General features: G+C 39.8%; 1 protein-coding gene across 3 annotated transcripts in view; it reads right to left on the bottom strand.

The window, feature by feature from the left end:
- The window catches only part of TFAP2D (transcription factor AP-2 delta), a 53,363-nt gene that overhangs the window by 17,539 nt on the left and 16,836 nt on the right, over positions 1-18,988 (bottom strand). For all 3 annotated transcript variants that reach the window (XM_020790622.3, XM_073004099.2, XM_073004093.2), the window contains exons 4-6: positions 12,564-12,729; positions 11,010-11,128; positions 2,398-2,539 (exon numbers count right to left, since the gene is read on the bottom strand). In XM_020790622.3, coding sequence (XP_020646281.1) covers positions 2,398-2,539; positions 11,010-11,128; positions 12,564-12,729 — 427 coding nt within the window. The remainder of the gene's footprint in view (positions 1-2,397; positions 2,540-11,009; positions 11,129-12,563; positions 12,730-18,988) is intronic.

Raw genomic sequence — 18,988 nt, 5'->3', positions numbered from 1 at the left:
ACTGGGGGGAGAGAGGGCAAAGTTACAGAGTTTTCTCTCCTCGTGAGCTTTCTGCACAGGTATTGGAAAACTTGAATAAGACCTGAGCAAAGTTGAGTCTTTTTGTACACAAGCTAGAATCTTTGCTTGGATAAGTTAACGTCGCCATGGCAATGAAAAGTGCTATCTTTACCTCAAGCAGCAGACTTTGGATATCCAAAAAATAAATGTTATTGTATTTTAACTCCCAAAGATTGAAAGAGGACTTCTGGGATTATCTGTTTCCTTTGCAAAAATAAATTGAGTGTGGGAGGCTCATTTGTTTCTTCATCTCCATTTGAAAAATGACTTGCATATTTTATCCCTGCTTGTATCTCCTCAAAAGAGGCTGGACTACTCCCGACTGTAAAACTCAATGAGAGTGACCTTCTGCTTCATAGACAGCAGTGAGAATGAAAGGAGATATTACCCTGTTTTCCAAAAATAAGACCTAACCTGAAAATAAGCCCTAGTATGATTTTTCAGGATGCTTGTAATATAAGCCCTACCCCAAAAATAAGCCCCAGTTAAGTGAAACCCCACCTTCCACCATTGTGCAGCAACCGGAAGAAAATGACATGACTGTATTTGAATAAATATAGGGGGGAAAAATCCCCAGAAAATAAGCCCTAATATGTTTTTGGAGCAAAAATTAATATAAGATCTTGTCTTATTTTGGGGGAAGCATGGTATGTAAGCCATTTTGAGCCCTATGATGGGACATAATGTAACAAATAAATAAATACCTATATGAGTGCCCCATATAATACAACCCAATCTTTTCTCAAAAATAAGTTCCCATTGAATACATTTGATTTACTGCCTAGTGAAGATATTAGATTCAGATAAGTGACTTAAATTACCTCCAAATCAGTTTATGACCACAATTAAGCACACACTCACACAGAGAAACACAAAGGGAGAGGGAGAAAACAATTTTCCTCCAAAATCTGGCTTTTAAAAAAGAAAAGTGTTGCCTTTGGTAAAATTCATCTAAAAGGTTTGAAGGAAGAATTTTTCTCATTTTTCCAGATATGTTTCAGAACTCAAAGCATCAGGTAATGTCATAATATTTACAGCTACGGAACCAAAAGGCAGCTTTTAGTTCCAGCAAAAATTGTGGACTTACAAACAAAAGCAATGTGCACCTCTCATCCTGACCAATGCATGCAATAACATTTCCTGAATGCACTTCTTTATTACATTCAGGACATTATTTTCAGAGTCCCAGAGTTTTAAAATGATTCATGTGCTACCCTGTGATACGTTCATGATATCACTGGACATGATTTCCCCAAATTCCAATAAACAAAAGAGCAGAAGTACTGCAGGGGTTTTTACCCATACATACGACCTGTTTCTTAAGGATGCTGTCAGCTATGGAAATTTAGAATGTAAACTGCACCCACAGCATTGACTGAAAACAAGACATACTGTACATGAGCCATACAAATAAACCACTTGCACACTTAACGAGGATTTTGTGAAAGAGTAACCCTTTCTCCTTAGAGTATGTTTTCTTCCTAAAGCAAAGCATTTTTTAAAAAGTTAAAAAAAGAACACCCACAACCATCTTTGTGTTTTGACTTAATTGAAGATACCTACTTCGAGATCTGAGCCATGGCTTGGAACACAGTACATTAGAACATGAAGCTGATCAACTCTGATTGTGGCCAGCAGAGGGCAATATAGACACAACAGAAAACAGCCCTGGCTTTATTCCCAGGTTGTCATCCATCAGAAGGTTGCTTGGAATGATTCATCGTCACAGGCAGACTTGAGATCCTTGCCTAGCCTGAGCCCTCCTTTTCGGCTAAACAGTGCGACTGCATGAGCAGTGTACCAATGGAGGTGGGACGTCGTGTGGGGCAGCCATTCCTCTTCCATGAAAAGAAGAATCTTAGCTTGCAAAGGAAAAGAAGGAGGCATAAACCTGAAAACACCTTTGGGAAGAGTATCTCTTGTGTGGTTTTTTGCATCTCCAGTATTGCACCGTTCATGCTTGCGATCAGGGGATTCATTTTATTTTCATTTCATTTTGCTGCTAGCATATTATCAGAACTCTTTGATGCAACTCACTCATATGATTGTTCATAAATCTCAAAGGAGTTCTGTGCAACTCAGCTATAGTTTGTTTAGAACTGGCATCTCCAAATCTAATTATTTACATATAACAAAGCTAAATGGGTTACAGGGGGTCAGTATACCAACAGATTATGCTTCACACTCAGCATATGAGTGTTTTGTGTGTTGATATAATTTGCAACATTAAGGAACTTTTGTCTTGGAGCCCAAGTGTGCAGCTAATCCCACATCAGTTTTCAAATTAAATCACAATAACTTAAGTTAGCGTAAATGATGTGTCTCTTCTCTACTTACTTTGTTGCTAGGATCATCTTTTTCCTCGCTGTCTGTTCCTTCTGTTCCATGTGCTGCCTTGCAAGATGTTCCCCAACTGCCTTGGCTGGGAATTCAGTTTCACAGGTGTAGCCAAAATCCCTTGCCAAATGTAAAGCTTCTCCTGTGAATAGACAGAAACAATTGTCACTTGGCAGCCTGTTGTGTGTGTTTTTCCTAGAATGCCAGAGAAAAGCTTCTTATGGCAAAATGATATCATTAAAGGACCTGACTTCCCATTCCTACTCAAACATGAGCTCATCAGTCACTTTCTGGAGGAAAAAATGTTGGGACTGTAGCTGTCCTACTTTGGGACATCATGAGAAGGCAAGATGCTCTGGAGAAGACAATAATGCTGGGAAAGGTGGAAGGCAGCAGGAAAAGAGGAAGATCAATTATAAGATGTTCTGACTGCCTAAAGCCACAGGGTTGAGTTTACTAGAGCTGAGCAGGGCTGTTGAGGACAGGGCATTCTGCAAATCTCTCATTCATAGGGTTGCCATACGATGGGGGCAACTTGACAGCACATAACAACAACAATGTATAGAGTATATGAATATATATACATTTTATTAATGTATTTTCACTAGAAATCGTGAGCAATAAGGTTAACAAAAGAATACAAATACAATTATAGTGTGAACAATAATCAATTTAAAATATATCCACCAGAATTGTATTGGTATAGCCATAGCTAATTGTAGCTAATTGATGGGGTTCAAGCTTGCCTCTCAGTGGCTCAATGTGGACTATGACTAGGCATATGAGTTAGAAACAGCCTGGCACCTTGACAGTTAGCTGCAACTGGCTGTGACAAGTTACTCAAACACTGACAGAGTTCTGGCCATCCAATAGAAGTACATAGAACACATTTTAAAAATTAGACCTACTAATTCTTTCTCTCGGACCAATTTACCTACAAGGTTGCTTGTGGTATGTGTGCAACCATTTATGCCACTGTAAAAGATTACAACACATACAGTATGTCATAAATAACAACAATGTGTTAACAAGCACATGATGCCATGATTAGATTTCCTTTCATGAAACTACTTGTGACCCTGATCACTTTCCAGGGGTATTGGAGGGATGGGAAGATTCATAAGAGAACAACAGCATGCCCGGTTTGCTTTCCTAATTCTCAGTTTTAGCCCTATGGAGTGTGTATCATTCTCAGTGTTAGTCCTAAAGGAAACCTTGGCACATGTTTTCTTTTTCAAGGTACAAAGTCTCTTTACACATAAAGCATCTATTTCTATTTGGGATTTCTTTTTCAAAAAGTTTCAGCCCAGTTCCACAGCTCCTTGTGGATGCCCTTCACTGGACCTCACAAGAGCCACATTGCAGTGCCCCCCCCCCGGGTTTCAGCATTTGTAAAAACATTTCATTTTAAGAAATTCTACAAAACACATAGAACAAGACCATGGCAGAATACACAAAAGTGCACACACACACGTATGCATGCATGCAAATTAATTATTGTGTACACAACAGAAATGTACAATTGCAGTACCATCTTCAGGTCTCTAAACAACAATCATTTGCTGGCAGTCTTTAAACTAACAATAGCTCATGGTTGTGTGCGCTTCTGCCATTTTCCCTGGTGTCTGATTTTGCGTGGTTTTGAGTGATTTTCTCTTTTTTTTCTGTCTATTTTCTTCTCCAGTCTTATTGATTGTGTGGTTTTTCACTGTTTAATTAAATAGAGAACCGTCTCTTAAATAAGGAGCCAGGGAAGAACAAATACTGCTAGGAACTGGGCCTGATGATCTTCCAAAAAGTAGTGTAAATCCACCAGATGCTCCTTCCCATTCAGAGTGCATGGGAAATCCATGGAAACGTTTTCTAAGGGAATGGCCTCTTACCCACAACCTAAGCATTAGTGTGGGGAAATATCCAAACAAACATTGGCCATAGAGTTAACATATTGATCTATTTTACTTTAATATGTATCCTATTCCAAGCAACTATTCAGTTTCTAGAGTGTAGTAAGTGATTGGTAGGCTTAGAGTAAACCTTTATTGCTGCCACACTGGCAGCAGATGAATGGCATTGTAATAGTAGCTGTTTTGTAATATTTGTAGTTTATCCTTCTAGAGATGGGAGCGGTAGCAAGAGTTTGAGTTCCTTCCCCTTCCAGTTTTTATATGGTTTGCTTTTAATATTGCAAGCCATCTTGGGTCATCTTGAGGAGGAACGTGGGGTATAAATATTTTGAATAAAGAAAGAATAATAAATAATAATACCAATGTACAGAATGAGGAAAGCCGCCGGTCACAGGGAAGGGGACATCAGCATTACCATTTGTGGGCTTGCTTGTTGCAAAATTCCTGGCAGCTGGGATGGAAAGGTGTCTGGAAAACAACTCCCCATGAGCTGGTGGAGGAACTTCCAGAAGCCTGGGTGCTGTCTAGGGCCTGGAAAAACTCCCCACATGCCATGCCTGCTATATGGAAGGAATGGCAATGACCTCTGCAGCCTCTGGGAATGTCTTCCTGCCTACCCAGCTGGACATGTGCACATACACACAGAGAGAGAGAGAGAGATACAGAGAGACCCAGAGAGTATGTTCTGCCTCCTGTTTCTGATTTAAACTCTGGTTTGCTCACTCAAGCCAAGCCAAGCACAAACTGTGTTTTATCATGTAACTTGTTCATTAACTAAAGGTGAAATCTGAGGTACGCAGACATCAAGCTTGAGAAGTCTTTGTTTTTCACAGTGGGCATATTTCTGTCAGGATCCATCAGACCAGGGCAGAAGAAAGAATTCATTTAAGGATTCCTACCCACACCCACCCATTTTAGTATCCAAAGCTCTTTAGGGCTCTCTTTTGTCCTAGGGAAGCCTTTGGGATCTTCTGGACATGGCGTTGGTAGTTAGTAGTCAACAATTGCATTCCACCACCAGGACTGGGACCACTGCTGGCGCCCCAGTAGTGATTTTAAACTATTAAAACTCTCCCCTCTCCACATCCAGAAGCTCCAAAAGGCTTCACCAGGGCAATCAATTATTCCCAGCACTCCAATCTGCTTTGCACCGGCACAAAGAGATGGGCAATAAGATTTTGCCCGATGGGGCTGAAATGGGCCCCATCGACAAGAGCCAGTTGTCAAAGGCAGGCATTTAGAATAAAAGAACAAGGTGCCTCTGAGCACATTGAGAGCCAAAGAATTTGCTTTCGGTGCTGGAACTGAATGGACCCAGCTCATAGCCCTTTTTTTGCACAAAAATCCACTTGGGAGTTATTCTAAGCTTCTGTTCCAGCAACTTATTTTTGCTGGACAAAGTCATTTCAATGTTGCAGCTATTAAACAATTGGGAATCAGAAAATGTTGCCGATCTACCACAAGTCAACCAGAGTTTTACTGCGGAATCTGATCTACTGCTTCTGCCCTCAACTGGTTTATACAAATAGAGTTAGTATGAACAGAAAATTCTGGCTGAAATTAAGATGAGAAGCAGATGGTTGTGGTTTCTTCCTCCTGGCTATGCCAAAGGAGGAAAGGAGAAAGGAGAGCGTGGAAGTACGTGCTTCATGCCATTTGGCTCAGGGAATGAACTACAGCACGGGAAGTTGCAGTACTTCAGTGTTATATCTGAATTGGTTCACAAACTTACATTAAGAATAATTAGACATTTTTTTAAAAAAAAGGTAACAAACTTCGCCAGAGCCTGCATATTACACCAATTTCTTGCTCTACGTTCAATGACAAAGACATTCCCAGGTTGCTTTTCCTTTTGGATCAAAAGCTAGCACACCCTTAGCTTTTCAGGGTGAAAGGAGGAAGGTTCCCAAAGGTAGCCTTTAAATATCCCAGTAGCATTATGGGGCACAGCAGTGCAGACGAGTAGCATAGTATAACACAAGAGCTTTTCTAAAGGTACAAATCATCCTCATTATCTTAGAACTGCAGAGCTGGAAGGGACCTTATGGATCAGGTTCATCAGGGAGGCATAATGGACAATCAAACTTCCAACCTGTGATTAGCAGTTCTATGTACAATAAAACTCTACAGCTTGCAACTACAGTATGTGGTAGGGGCTACCATCATCATCACCAGCAACCCACAGCAGGTAAGGACCTTGCTGCTGGAATTATTGTGGGCCCTTAAACGTTAGGACTACGTCATGGCACAAGTCTTCAGGAAAGGGCTGCAATGATTTTGCTTTACAGGACAGCTGTTTTAATTTTTTTCCAAAGCTAAGTTTGTATAATAAAATAAGAAATAGTCTATAATCCTGAATGTGAAGAACATTTTTAAAGTGACATTTAAAACCCTCCAGCTGGTAAAGAACAAAAGCAGGAATAGCTAGTAGTTTCTGTTTATTAGGTGATAAGTTGACTCACACTTCAAGGGACCCATCCTTCTCCTTTCCATATGCTGGCTGAGGCTGGCTTTCCATTCACTCAGGGCCGTACCCTAGCGAGCTTCCACTGAATGCTAAAAGTCCTGCCAGTGTTAGTAGCATGGGATGCTGCTCTTTGTGCAAATATTAAGGTTATGCAAGCAGAGGGGAAGTTTTCTTTACAGAGATCGCCACTTGCATGGTGGGAAGGCTTGCACCAAGAAGCCGCCTGCTGTCATAACCAGTTTTTAACACTTCTTACCACTTCATAATTCTACCAGGAACTCATTATAAAGGGTAAGGTTTTCTCCTACCACATTTGCTTTGTACAGTGTTATTTTCAAATGGAAACTTTGACGGAGAAAGTCCCCAGGCATAATTTCCCAGGTCCAAGCCTTGATGATGATCATGATCCTATATCAAAATGAAGATGACGACAACGGCTACTGCTAAGTGATATGTGGAGAAGGTAGCATATTAGGAAGCTTCCCACTGGGAAGTGCCCTCACATTTGTTTTAGAGGCAAGTGACTCTTTTCCCCTCTGTTTTTAGGACAGTAATGAACTGTAATGTGCAACAAGGAGGTCCACAAAGCTGCCAGTCGGAATTGACTTGAAAGCACAACATTATTAAATTATTTGCTTTACCCAAGTATAAATATTTTAGGCTGACACCTTTCTATATTTTTACACCTTTATAATACAGTTAGTGTATATCTTGGCAGCAAATTGCTGTATGTTGAGAAGTCAGTGTAGGTATTTGTGGCAATCAATTAACTGACTGAGTTACACCAACAGGATTCTGGACATTGTTTCAAAGGATAAGAAGTTGGTGGTTACCAATTAACATTTTTCTTTACTCAGATATAAATCATTAAATATTAATCAAAGAAGGTGACACACTTATGAAAGATAAAAACAGCTCTAACATTAGGCAAACAAAGGTAGTTGCTTAATGTAGCAAATACAACAGATCACGAAAAAGCAGAAAAAGTTTTTTTTAATTTAATATTTTACAGTATTTTAATATCAGGCATGTGGGATGTTCAGTGTAGTTTAGGCTCATAAACCTAGTCTCCAGGTTGCAAGGATGAATCCATCAGATGTAGTTCAGTTTGCAAGTAATCATGTTAGGGCAAATGGTGTGAAGATTTGACTACTAGCCTGAAGCCCTACTAAGGCCATAGACTCTTCTTTGGAAGTTATAATAAACATGAACTATGCAAGAGCAACATCTCATGAAGGTTTGACTCCTAGCCTGGAGACATGTCAAAGCAACATACTTTTCTCTGAAGTTTTCTGTAAGACATGAGCCATGCAAGGGCAATGGGTTGTGCAGGTTTGACTACTTTAGCCTGGAGCTACACAAGGAAATGCTACTTCCTTTGTCTTCTACAAAAGGAGCCCTCTTTGCAGTGTAAATGAGCAGAGCACCCTACAGTTCACAAAGACAAGATCAACCTCCACATTTGATGGATTATGGTGTATTTTGGCCTTGAACCTAGAGTCACACGGAAGACATGACTACTTCTGTGCTGCTATGACTGTTGTTGTTGTACCATTGTTAAAAAAAAGTTGGGTTTAGTTTCAGTATGAGTGCACACAAATCACTTACTTTTTCTTGAAGAAGGAAAGAAAATGAAGTGGTGTTTATCATTGTTGTTGGTGGGTTTTTTTAAAATTACATTTATAAGAACTTTGCTTGTTTGATTCAGAGGAACCCCTTGGGAAGAGTGGAGGTCAGCTTGCCTACTTCTACACAGGCCAGGCCACCACAGATGCTTGCATTTTGCCAGCAGTGTGTTTTCTCTCTCTTAATTCAACTTCTAGTTTTTCCTGCCTTGCTGAAGCGTGAACCCATGCTGAGAAAGTATATATTACTCACAAGGATGGATGGGGGCCAGGCCAAAACCAACTCCCCCCCATGAGTAGTGGGAAGAGCATGTGTGTTACGCTATTTGTATAAAATATTCATAGATAACGTCTTAGGTAGCAGAAGTGATAATACAGGTAGTAGCAGCAGTAATAACAGCAGTAACAAAAACATGTTTTATACTTATCCACAATGCACATACAAAGATAATATTTTAAAATGGAAAAAAAAAGAGAGGTGATGAAGAAATCTAATCACACCACACATACTGATTGAAATGAAGCACGGAAAGAATTTGGAACAAAAAGAGTTTGAGGTTCAGAACACCTCAAAGGAAAATGTATGTTGTTATGAGTGAAGTACCCACGTCAGAGAAAACAAGACACAGAAAACAATGAGAGAAATTGAAGAAGGTGCTTGTAATTGCACCAGATGAAATGAGAGGAGAAAAATGAAACTATAAAGGAAGAAATATCAGGAGAAAGGCTAAGAAATAATGGCAGCAATAATGGCAGTAATAGTGATAAATGAAGTTATGTCAACGGGTAATATTGATTGAAGCCAGAGAAGAAGAGTGGAAATGAACCAAAATGGATTATGAATTAAGAAGTGTTAGCTTCAATTGTCTCCTTCGCGAAGTGTTTTGTACAAGAGAAAGCAAGCAAGACACAGGCCAATACACAGGTGAATAATAGTAACATGGTGATGTTGATTATTTAAACATACAACACGTACTTCCTAGAAGAACCTCCTTCAAATACATAATTCCTTTTTTCCAGGGCACATGCACAAATCTCCACATACTGAGAACTGAACTGAAGTAAGTGAATTCTTCAGCAGCTCTTGGCCAAAGCTGACAAAGAATGAAAGGATGGGCTCTCACCTCAGAGCAATAGTATACAGTGAACACCCATTCTTCAAAAAGTGACTGAGCAACTACAGTATTTCTATATGCTGTGCCCTTTCCCTCATGCTTATTTCCTTTCTTCCCTCTTAGCTAGATTTAAAATGGATGTGCTATACTCTGTTGATGCTCCTTGCCTGAGAGGATGCAGGATATTGGATAGCCACCAAAAATAAGTCTTGTAAACAGTATATGTTTTTATGATTTACAGTACATAATGACTTTGCAGCAAGAAATACAAGGAAATTTGCCCCTTCTTTGTATTTAATACTACAAACGTTGTCCTCAGCTCTGTTAGTAATAGCTCAATGTTTTCTTTACTTTCATTTTTTTCACTCCCATTTTTAATTGTTTCACTTATTTCGTTATCTTAACATTTTAATACCATGAATACTGGATTTAATATAAGGATAAAGAAAATGATTGTGATGAACAAAGGAGAAAGGAAAGGCTTTTGCATGAACCAGACTAAATCATTTGTTCCCAATATCACACTGCTTGCAACAAAGCAACTCAACAACTGAAAGGAAGGAAGAGGTGTGTATTTCTCCTTCAGTGTCTCTCCCAAATCAGAGTAACTTAAGAGCCCCTAGCAAAATGTGTTTCAGGATTAGAATATGTCAGTTGGACAGCTCCACTTCGTCATTTCCCCTTCTAGACCATACCGAGTATTTTCACAGAAAAACAATATAAACAATGATGATTTTAACATCATGACCCTACAGTCTTTTTGAAGACTGCAACTGACCTGAAACTTCCTCTTGGGGGAGGGAGGGAGGGAGGGCAGTTGTTGTGTTGGCAGCTTCAGGTGCAAGTCAGTTTCACCTCAGGAAGCATTGGAACCAACTGAAAGGGCTCAGGTTCTGCTTGCACTGAATAGCCTGTTTTGGCTATTGTTATCCAGCATGATTATTACTGCTTATCTATTCCACAGTGTGCATGTTTTAAAATTGTTGCTAAACTGCACTGGACAGTCTCTGAATCAAAAGAAAGTACGTAAAAATTTTAACAAAGGGAATGCAATCAAAACCTATATCTATATGTACCTACTTTATGTATAGATTCAGCATCTACCCCAGAGAAGGGCCCATATAATTCAATAGTCCGTACTTCCATAAATCGACATGTGTAGCATTGCATCATTGTTTACCCTGGAGTCTGACTCACTGCATCTTGATGAGGATCCCTACCAAATGCGGCATGGTTACCTTACTTTTCTCTCCTTCTTTTCTAATCCCTTCTTTCTAACTTAAATAAGAACTGAAAGGAGGAAAATCAGGGTCCCTGAAGGATATGGCTTTTCAAGAATTATGTCGCTTGCTGTATTCCCATCTTTTCTTATGATTTTTGTGCATTATTTCAAGGAGACTTCTCTTTGGTTGTCAGAGTACACGAAAGGTATCTGAAGCCTTCGATCAAAAGCCACAAAGGTAACAAGTAAGAATTTGCATTACAGCCCTCTTGATCCTACCTTCCACCAAGGATGTGAGGAGGGTGACGTTGGCTGCTTTCCTCCTCCCTGCAGGAAGGTTGAGGCCCAGTCTGTCCAGCTTCTCTCTTAAGCAGCGCCCTCCATTCTTGGATTTTGCTCTGTCAGGAAAGAGTGGTAGGAGGGGAGAGAGAGAGAAAACAACCTTAATTTTGTAAAATCCTTCCCCGATTTTTCTTCTTTTTTTAAAAAAAACAACCCTCAAACATCTACCTAAGAGCTGCGTGTTCTCAACTAAGGGGTCTTCTTGCTAGGATCTGACAAAAACTCTTGGGGAGCAGAAATGAGAACTGAGAACAATGGGGTAGCTATGGGGCTGGTCACAACCAGATCATGTGGTCTTTTCTTCCTCTTCTCTCTAAATAAAGCTGGGTGAGGGTCGTGTCCTGCACCGGGGTTGGCATCCCTGCCATCCACTTATTGATTTCATGATTCAAACAATGCAGAGGTTGCTTCTAAGATCTCCTTCATCCAGATTTTGGTGATTTGAATCAACCATTTCTGTTCCCAGAGTGAAACTGCGGGATTAGATGTTTTCACTTTTATTTCTTGGTTTCTAGTTATTTATAGCGCACTGGGGATATAGAATGGGAAAAACTACTGCCTGAAACCCTGGGCAAAAACTGTTAGTTTAGGCTGACCATTTGGAACAAAGGAATTAAAGAACACTGAGCCAAACTGGCTCAAAGCAAAGCACAAGGTACTGCTTGTATACCATCCTATAGTGCTTAAAGTGCTCTCTCAACACAATTTTGCTACAACTGGGATAGGAAAGATAGCCCTTTCATTTCTTTCGTAGGCCCAAGGGGGGAGGAGGCAACAATGCTGATATTCTTTCTATTTACAAACCACAGTCCTGTCCTTCAGCATCAAAACAGCCGGTCTTCTCTGTTGGCTGTCAGAAAGATTGGTTTGGTCTGCGATTTTAAGGAAACCAACCAAATCTTACCTTTCATGGGCTAATAGGCAAACAGGGACACAATTCTTTTTCATACTGTGCCCTTCTCCCAATTTTGTAAGGTAGTTCCCAGCCCAAATATCCCACCATTTCCCCAAATCTGGCCACTTTCTTGGTGCCCCCCCCCTTTTTAAAGAAGAGCATGAGATGGAAGTTGCTGACATTTTGCTTTAGATGCAAATATGTCTAAAAGATGCACCTTTCAAGCTGTTCTTCTATATATGCTGCCTGAGGAATGAGTGCCCATTGAAATCAGTGGGACTTATTTCTTAGTCCATGTGGATAGGACTATGCTATTATAAACTGAGCAACAGAAACAGCATTCTGTAAACAGGGCTTCTCAACCCAATTCAAATGCTCCTATAATCTGTTGCTCCTTTGATGCAGTTGCACTTACCTTTTCCTTGTGTGTGTTCGGCTGTCAAGCCAGTTCTAGCTTGTCGCAGCCTTAATAGGGCTTCCAAGGTATGTGAGATACTTAAGGGACCCATGGCTGTGAGGATTTGAACCCAAGTCTCCCGAGGCCTGCCTCACATTTTATCCATTACACTACACTGGCTCCCTTAGCTTTTCCTTACCTTCTCAAAATCCCTCCCAAAAGTGAGGCATTGAGACATTCTGGTGGTGACAAGCGTCTCTTCACTTCTGCGATGGTCACTTTATACTTGGAAGTAGAGCTGAGTAAAGACAAGCGCCCAGGAACCGAGCAAAAGAGATCTGTGGGGTTAACCACACATGTACCACCTGCAAAGGCATACATGACACACATTAGCTCAAGATCTTCTTCCCCCCCCCCAACTGCCCGTGGGATATATTTCAGAAAAAAGGTATGTCTCTACCAGTTTCATCCCACTGAAAAACAAATGGTCATACCAAAATTTGTTTATTAAAACTGACAGTGACATGTTCACTGGCCGAACACTGAGTTACAAGAACATGGACACTTTAAAGGTAACTATGCATTTATAGGAGACAATTCACAATGGAATGTGATTTGAAAAATAATTTCTTCTACTCTACTTTTCTGGTATTTTAATTCTGGAGTGACTTTCCTCATTCTTAAACTGCATGGCTTGGAAAAGGAGATGTAATTGCCTCAGTTATAGCCTTGCGTGTGACAAACGGTGCATGAAATGTAACGAACAGAGTCTGTGCCCAGCAGTTTCAAGTGTACAGATACAGTGGACCCTCGACTTACAGACGGCTCGACTTACAGACTTTTCGAGTTACAGACTTCTCTGGCTGCAAAATTTAGATTCGACTTGCAGCCGGAGAATCGACTTACAGACCAGAAAAAAACCAAAATGGAACAAAAATAGAATAAAAATCGCTGGTTATGGGATTAATCAGTTTTCAATGCACTGTAGGTCAATGGAGATTCGACCTACAGACTTTTCGACTTGCAGCCACCATTCCAATATGAATTAATTTCTTAAGTAGAGGGTCCACTGTAAAAGGCTACTTTCAGAGTAAAAGTTGATAGCCTCTTGTGTATGTTTGTGCCGGCAGTTCATAGTATGTAATTATGTGGTCTTTGTTAAAACCATGAATAATGCTTAGTGTTTAGAACACATGTATAATTTAATAAAATTCGTAGTGCTTGGACATATTGGCATTTGTCTCAGTTATGTACTTGGCTTATTGACAGGTCCATTTATAAGCAACTAACTCTCACACCCTAACACATTTAGCCCTATCAAAGACTATCAGCCCTATCTGAACACTATCACATATTGTGATTTTATCATCCCTATCTGAGAGACTGCTGACACCTGCTTTATATATCTGTCTGGCTGATTCTGATTGGTCAGAATGCTTTATTATGTAAATATGATATTCTAGTTCTTCCTATGCAAACACATTTACACACACACACACACACACACACACACACTGTGTTGTACGATTACATACTGTACACCTACAGTATCTGTTTTAAATCTTCTTTTTTGAACAGAAATGTTGATGTTAGTTGTTTCTCCCATAACAAGAAAAAGGAAGAACTAGTGAAATCCAGTTGAGAAGTTATGTAAAAGGCACTCTAGCCGCCTAGAGTGGTCGAAATGACCAGATAGGAGGGGTATAAATAGAATAAACAAACAAACAAACAAACAAACTTTTAACTTTTGTTTTTGCAGCCATAATTCAGGTTGTCTTAGCACTCAGTTGTTTGGATCTGACAACAGTTATAAGTAATTTGTTGATTGTTGCATCCAGGGATGTACACTCACTCCTGCATCTGACTTCTCCTGACATTCCAGGCCCAGGCCTCTCCACTAAACTACACTGGGTGCCTACATTTAAAGCTCATCTTCAAATGGCTCGGTGAAGTGTATGTGAGTCTCTTACCCCCTACTTTATCCTGACAATAGCCCCGTGTGGTAAGACAGACTTGGTCCAAGGTCACTCACTGAGGTTCATAGCCAAATAGGGTTTTGAGCCCATGTAATTACACTGTAACAATTAGTGATTTTTGGAAGAGGAATCGTGTGGGTAGACATATTCCATTCATCCACACAGTGCAAGCTGTGTACTGTAATCCTCAACTCATATTTATCATATTTCAACTCATAAGAAGGACTTTGGTCGTAAATTTATTCATGATTTCCCCCTTTATACATTTTGGGTTCATGATTTTTAATTCAAGGCTTCCACATTTATACCTACCTAGTACATTCCAAGAGATAATCATTAGTGGAAATGGTTATAAAAGGCAGTCCCAGTTTGTCATAACTGTATATACTGTGGTGAAAGAACAAGCATGGCATGGGGCTTGTGCAGATGGACGCAGGCATTTCCCCCAGAGGTCTGATTTTCTTTATTCTTTTTTTCAGCACCTGGGAGTCCCACAGGTAAGAGAAAGGGCTCAGCCTCCATTCCAGTGGTATCCCCATGTGCACCCTTTTATCTATACCTGTATATGTGAATGGTTGGCATTTGCTCCTAAGAGGGAAGGCAACCTATTCACCAAACGAAATTTTTAGCCTTTGAATTACCCTTTTCCCATTTCTATATATTTACACTTGCCTCTCAAAAACCTGCAAGCACTCTGAGATTATCTGATTTTAACTGTGGATGGGAAAAACATCCTATTTGAACTAAAAGCCCAGAATTTTGAACTAAAAGCCCAGGCTCACATTTTTTGAATACGCAGTACAAAGGCCCATGTTAGACACTACGTTGAATGAGAATCCCATATCATGCTAATCTCTCCACAGTAAGCAAATACCCTTGGCTGCCATCAACATGATGATGAGCAGCAGTAGCTACAGCAGTGGCTGTAGGAGAGAAAGGATAGTGACCAACATAACTGTCAAAAATACAGGTTGTCAAAATGGAAAATCCACCACACACTGTGAAAAATGCAATCAGTGGCACCCTACCTGGAAAAGTAGGGGATGCACTGAGAGACGCTCTCCCAATGGAAATAAAGCTGCCTTCAGCCCTTGTAGCTTAACCTTCAGTAACACAAATTCTCCATGAAAACAAAATGCCCCTTCATTGGTTAGAAATGTACAAATATCTCAGTGTTATTTTCTTTCCTGTTAGGATTTTGAATGTGGAATTTCAAAAAAAAAAAAAATCATCCATCTGAACCACACAAACGCATACACCCCACACAAACAGTGATGGGCATTTCACTGTTATAATATTGTGGGCTCCAAAATAATCTTAACACATGTCATGGCAGTGTAACATGTGAAGTCTGTGTGTGCTGTGAATTAAATTCAACACTGAAAATCAGCACTGTTTCTTGAACCCTTTCCCCTTAATAAATGTGAATATTTGCAAAGGGAATCATAAACAGAAACATAAGTAACTTGAAAATATAGTGCATTGAAATCAAGAGGGCAAGTTAGTCCTCATGACATAAAGGAAGTTAATTCAGTGAAATGTAAGGTCAACGAACTTAGTCTAGATAAGAAGGAGGAAAGTGCAGTCTGCTCCTAATGTGCCCTCCAACCCCCCCCCCACATCTGAACACCCTCGGCTCTAGGTCCATCCCAATTATGAATTTAATTTGTGTATGACATAACAGCCGCCTAGAGTGGTCGCAAGACCAGATAGGCGGGATATAAATAAAATATTTTTTTAAAAAAAATTCAGTGTTTCAGAAAGGAAACGGCAGTGAATTCCTTGCTCCCCACAAATCTGTGCCTTGTGTGCATTTTCTTGTATATAGAATTCTAAGGTGATGCTCTTCCAATTTTCCAGTTTGATCAAATAGTGTATAAACAAGGTTAATTATGCTGGAGGGTATTATTCATTTCAGCTCTAGGTATGTTTGCTTGCAGACAGATAGAGACTTACTTCCATTCATGGATCTTTATATTAACAATGTAAGAGACAGATTAAGGCTACATTTTGCAAACAATGAGGAGATGCAGCAATGAAATATTAATATTTTCTCTTCAACAATCCAAGCTGTATGTGCATAAACCATTTGTGCTGAATAAACAATTGCTCATTTAATAGGAAAAGATTTTGTTCCCACCTGCTTTACCTTTATTGTTCAATGAGAAAAACATTACTCATTCCATAAATCACATTGAAATGTTTTAAAATAAAGCCTGACTCACAAACAACACAGAAAACAAACATGTTAGAAACAATGGCCAGGATTCCATGTGCTACTTCTGGTACTCCTCAGAGGCATAGAGAAGGGTGTTCAAGTCCTACACTACATGAACCAATCATTCTTGAAAGCCCTCTCATTTTCTTCCCTGTGATTCAACGGCTGCTGTTTGGCAATCACAAAGCCAACTCTTTCTTGGGCATGCAGACCTAGCTGTATGTTTTCCTGAATTTCAGCCAGCAAGAACAGCCACATATGGAAAGAAAGGGGAAATAGGCTGAGCATGCACAATTCACCAATAGGGACCCTTACCTATCCATTGGCATAAGGCCATGGTGATGAAGTAAGCTGATTTACCACCAGTGGAATACCAAGATAATACAAAATGGCATCAGGCCACTTGTTTCTATGTTATGATTTAGATCCAGCAGCTAGCCTACCCTGGAAGCACTAACTGACTAGCTGTGCAATTGATCTGTTAAAGAAATGGAATATCTGACACCAGGAGGCAAGAAATGCTACCCACTTCTTGGGGATATTCGGTGCAGCCATCCTCCAGTTCTCTAGTTTTGTCCCCCCCCCATTTTTATGGCTGGGTTACTCAGCTTCCTATTGCCATAACTTTTAACACAGAAGGATAAAGCTACCCCCCCTCTGTGTGTGTGTGTGTTTTACTACAACTCACAGAATTCTACAAGTAGCACAGCTTCTTAGGAATCATTCTTCTGTCTGGTTTATAACATTCTTAAACAAAGAGAAGAGAGCAGGTGCTTTATCAGAGTTATCCTAGGTGCTGAACCTGTTTTGGGTAGTGTTCAGCAATTTGGACAAATTCTTTAAAATTTGCAGTAAATCCTGGAGTGGAATCACTGTGCCACTGATGTTGGGGCCACCAGCCTTCCTTCTGTATGATGGCACAGCACTGTTTTTCAGCTTGGCAATTCTATGCATAGAAGTTAAAGCACAATTTGTAGAAGAACTACAGGTGGCATAAGAATAATATTGCTGCCCATAGCATATAAACACCCCTTTCTTTCACCCACGGTCATGTCTGGTCAAACAGATTTTAATGGGTTTTTTAAACCAGCAATGTGGAAAAATTATGCTATAACTTCTAGAATATTCCAAAATATTCTGGGAGTTTCAGTTCCCACAAAGGAATCTTTCCCCATCCCAATGTCTGGAGAGCTGTTAAAATCCAAAATCCACAGCAGGACAGAAAGCATCAGGTGGCTACATGAGTGGCATCATAGCTTCATCTGTTATCATGATGCTGCACCATCTAATCAGAATGTTTCTCTCACCATCACCTCATGCTCTTCAATGCCTGATTAAAAAATAGCCCTTCTGGACTCAAAATATATTCTATTTTAAATGTTTTAGTGGTTCAATAAAGATATAACCCACCCTTCTTTTTGGACTTCATTCAAGGATCACATTGCTTCCCCTCCCTGCTTCCTAAAAAAATAAATTAAAAAAAAACATTGCATGTCTCTAGCCGCAGCGTGGCATTCCCAGAGATGCTATCAGAAAAGGACTATTCCCAGTTGTCACTCATCTTTATAAGCAGCTTACAATGATGTATTTATTTATAATATTTATCCCTCACTCTAGAATTGGAAAAGACTCCCACAGCAGTATACATATTAATAAAAACAAGACAAAACAGTCCCTTCCCTCTTCCTTACAATTTAATAGACATAACACAAGGAAAAAGGGGTGAAGAGGACAAGGGGAAAAGACTTTGAGTTGAAAAAGCCATAGCCATAATGACAGAAGCATAATTATAGATCCACTTGCTTCATTTTTCATAATCTGTACAGTGCCTTGAAGACATCCAGTCTCAAATGTCTTCAATGCAAAATATATTTTAAACATCATGTTTCACTTCTTTATCACTTCTAAACAGAATAGGTCTTAAATAGATTCTTTTTAAGCCATGAGGGGTGGATCATTTCTAAAGCCAATAATCACAGTACATGTATTCCTAAAAACAGCAGCCATGGCCCTGTCTTGATGTGACCTGAAATGGTTGCATGAGGTAGTATATTCTAGACTGCATTTCCTGTCTCTATTCTCTAGGTATCTGTTGTTGTTATGCGGTGTTTGGTCACTTCTTGCCTATGTTGATCATAATAAAGTTTAAACTCTGAGGTATGTGAGATGTTCAAGGCATAGATTTACTATTGCCACCCCTCAGCAGGTATTTAAAGCCAGGTCTTCTAATACCTAGTCTCACACTTTATCCATTCTTCCGTGTTGGCTCTCAATCTCTAGATAAAACTTCAAGAAACATGCTCTCAAGGGTGACTGGGTGTACCCGGTGTTCATTAGTGAATTTTTAAAGGTTCAGGTGTCAATATATCTGAGCAGACTGGAGAACTGTCTAGACTTATCAATAGTCATCACCAAAGGCTGGATCATTTA

Source organism: Pogona vitticeps, chromosome 1, assembly GCF_051106095.1.
Source record: "Pogona vitticeps strain Pit_001003342236 chromosome 1, PviZW2.1, whole genome shotgun sequence".
NCBI classification, from domain to species: domain Eukaryota; kingdom Metazoa; phylum Chordata; class Lepidosauria; order Squamata; family Agamidae; genus Pogona; species Pogona vitticeps.
Note: the sequence above shows the minus strand (reverse complement) of the source record. Positions and strands in the feature narration are given on the sequence as shown.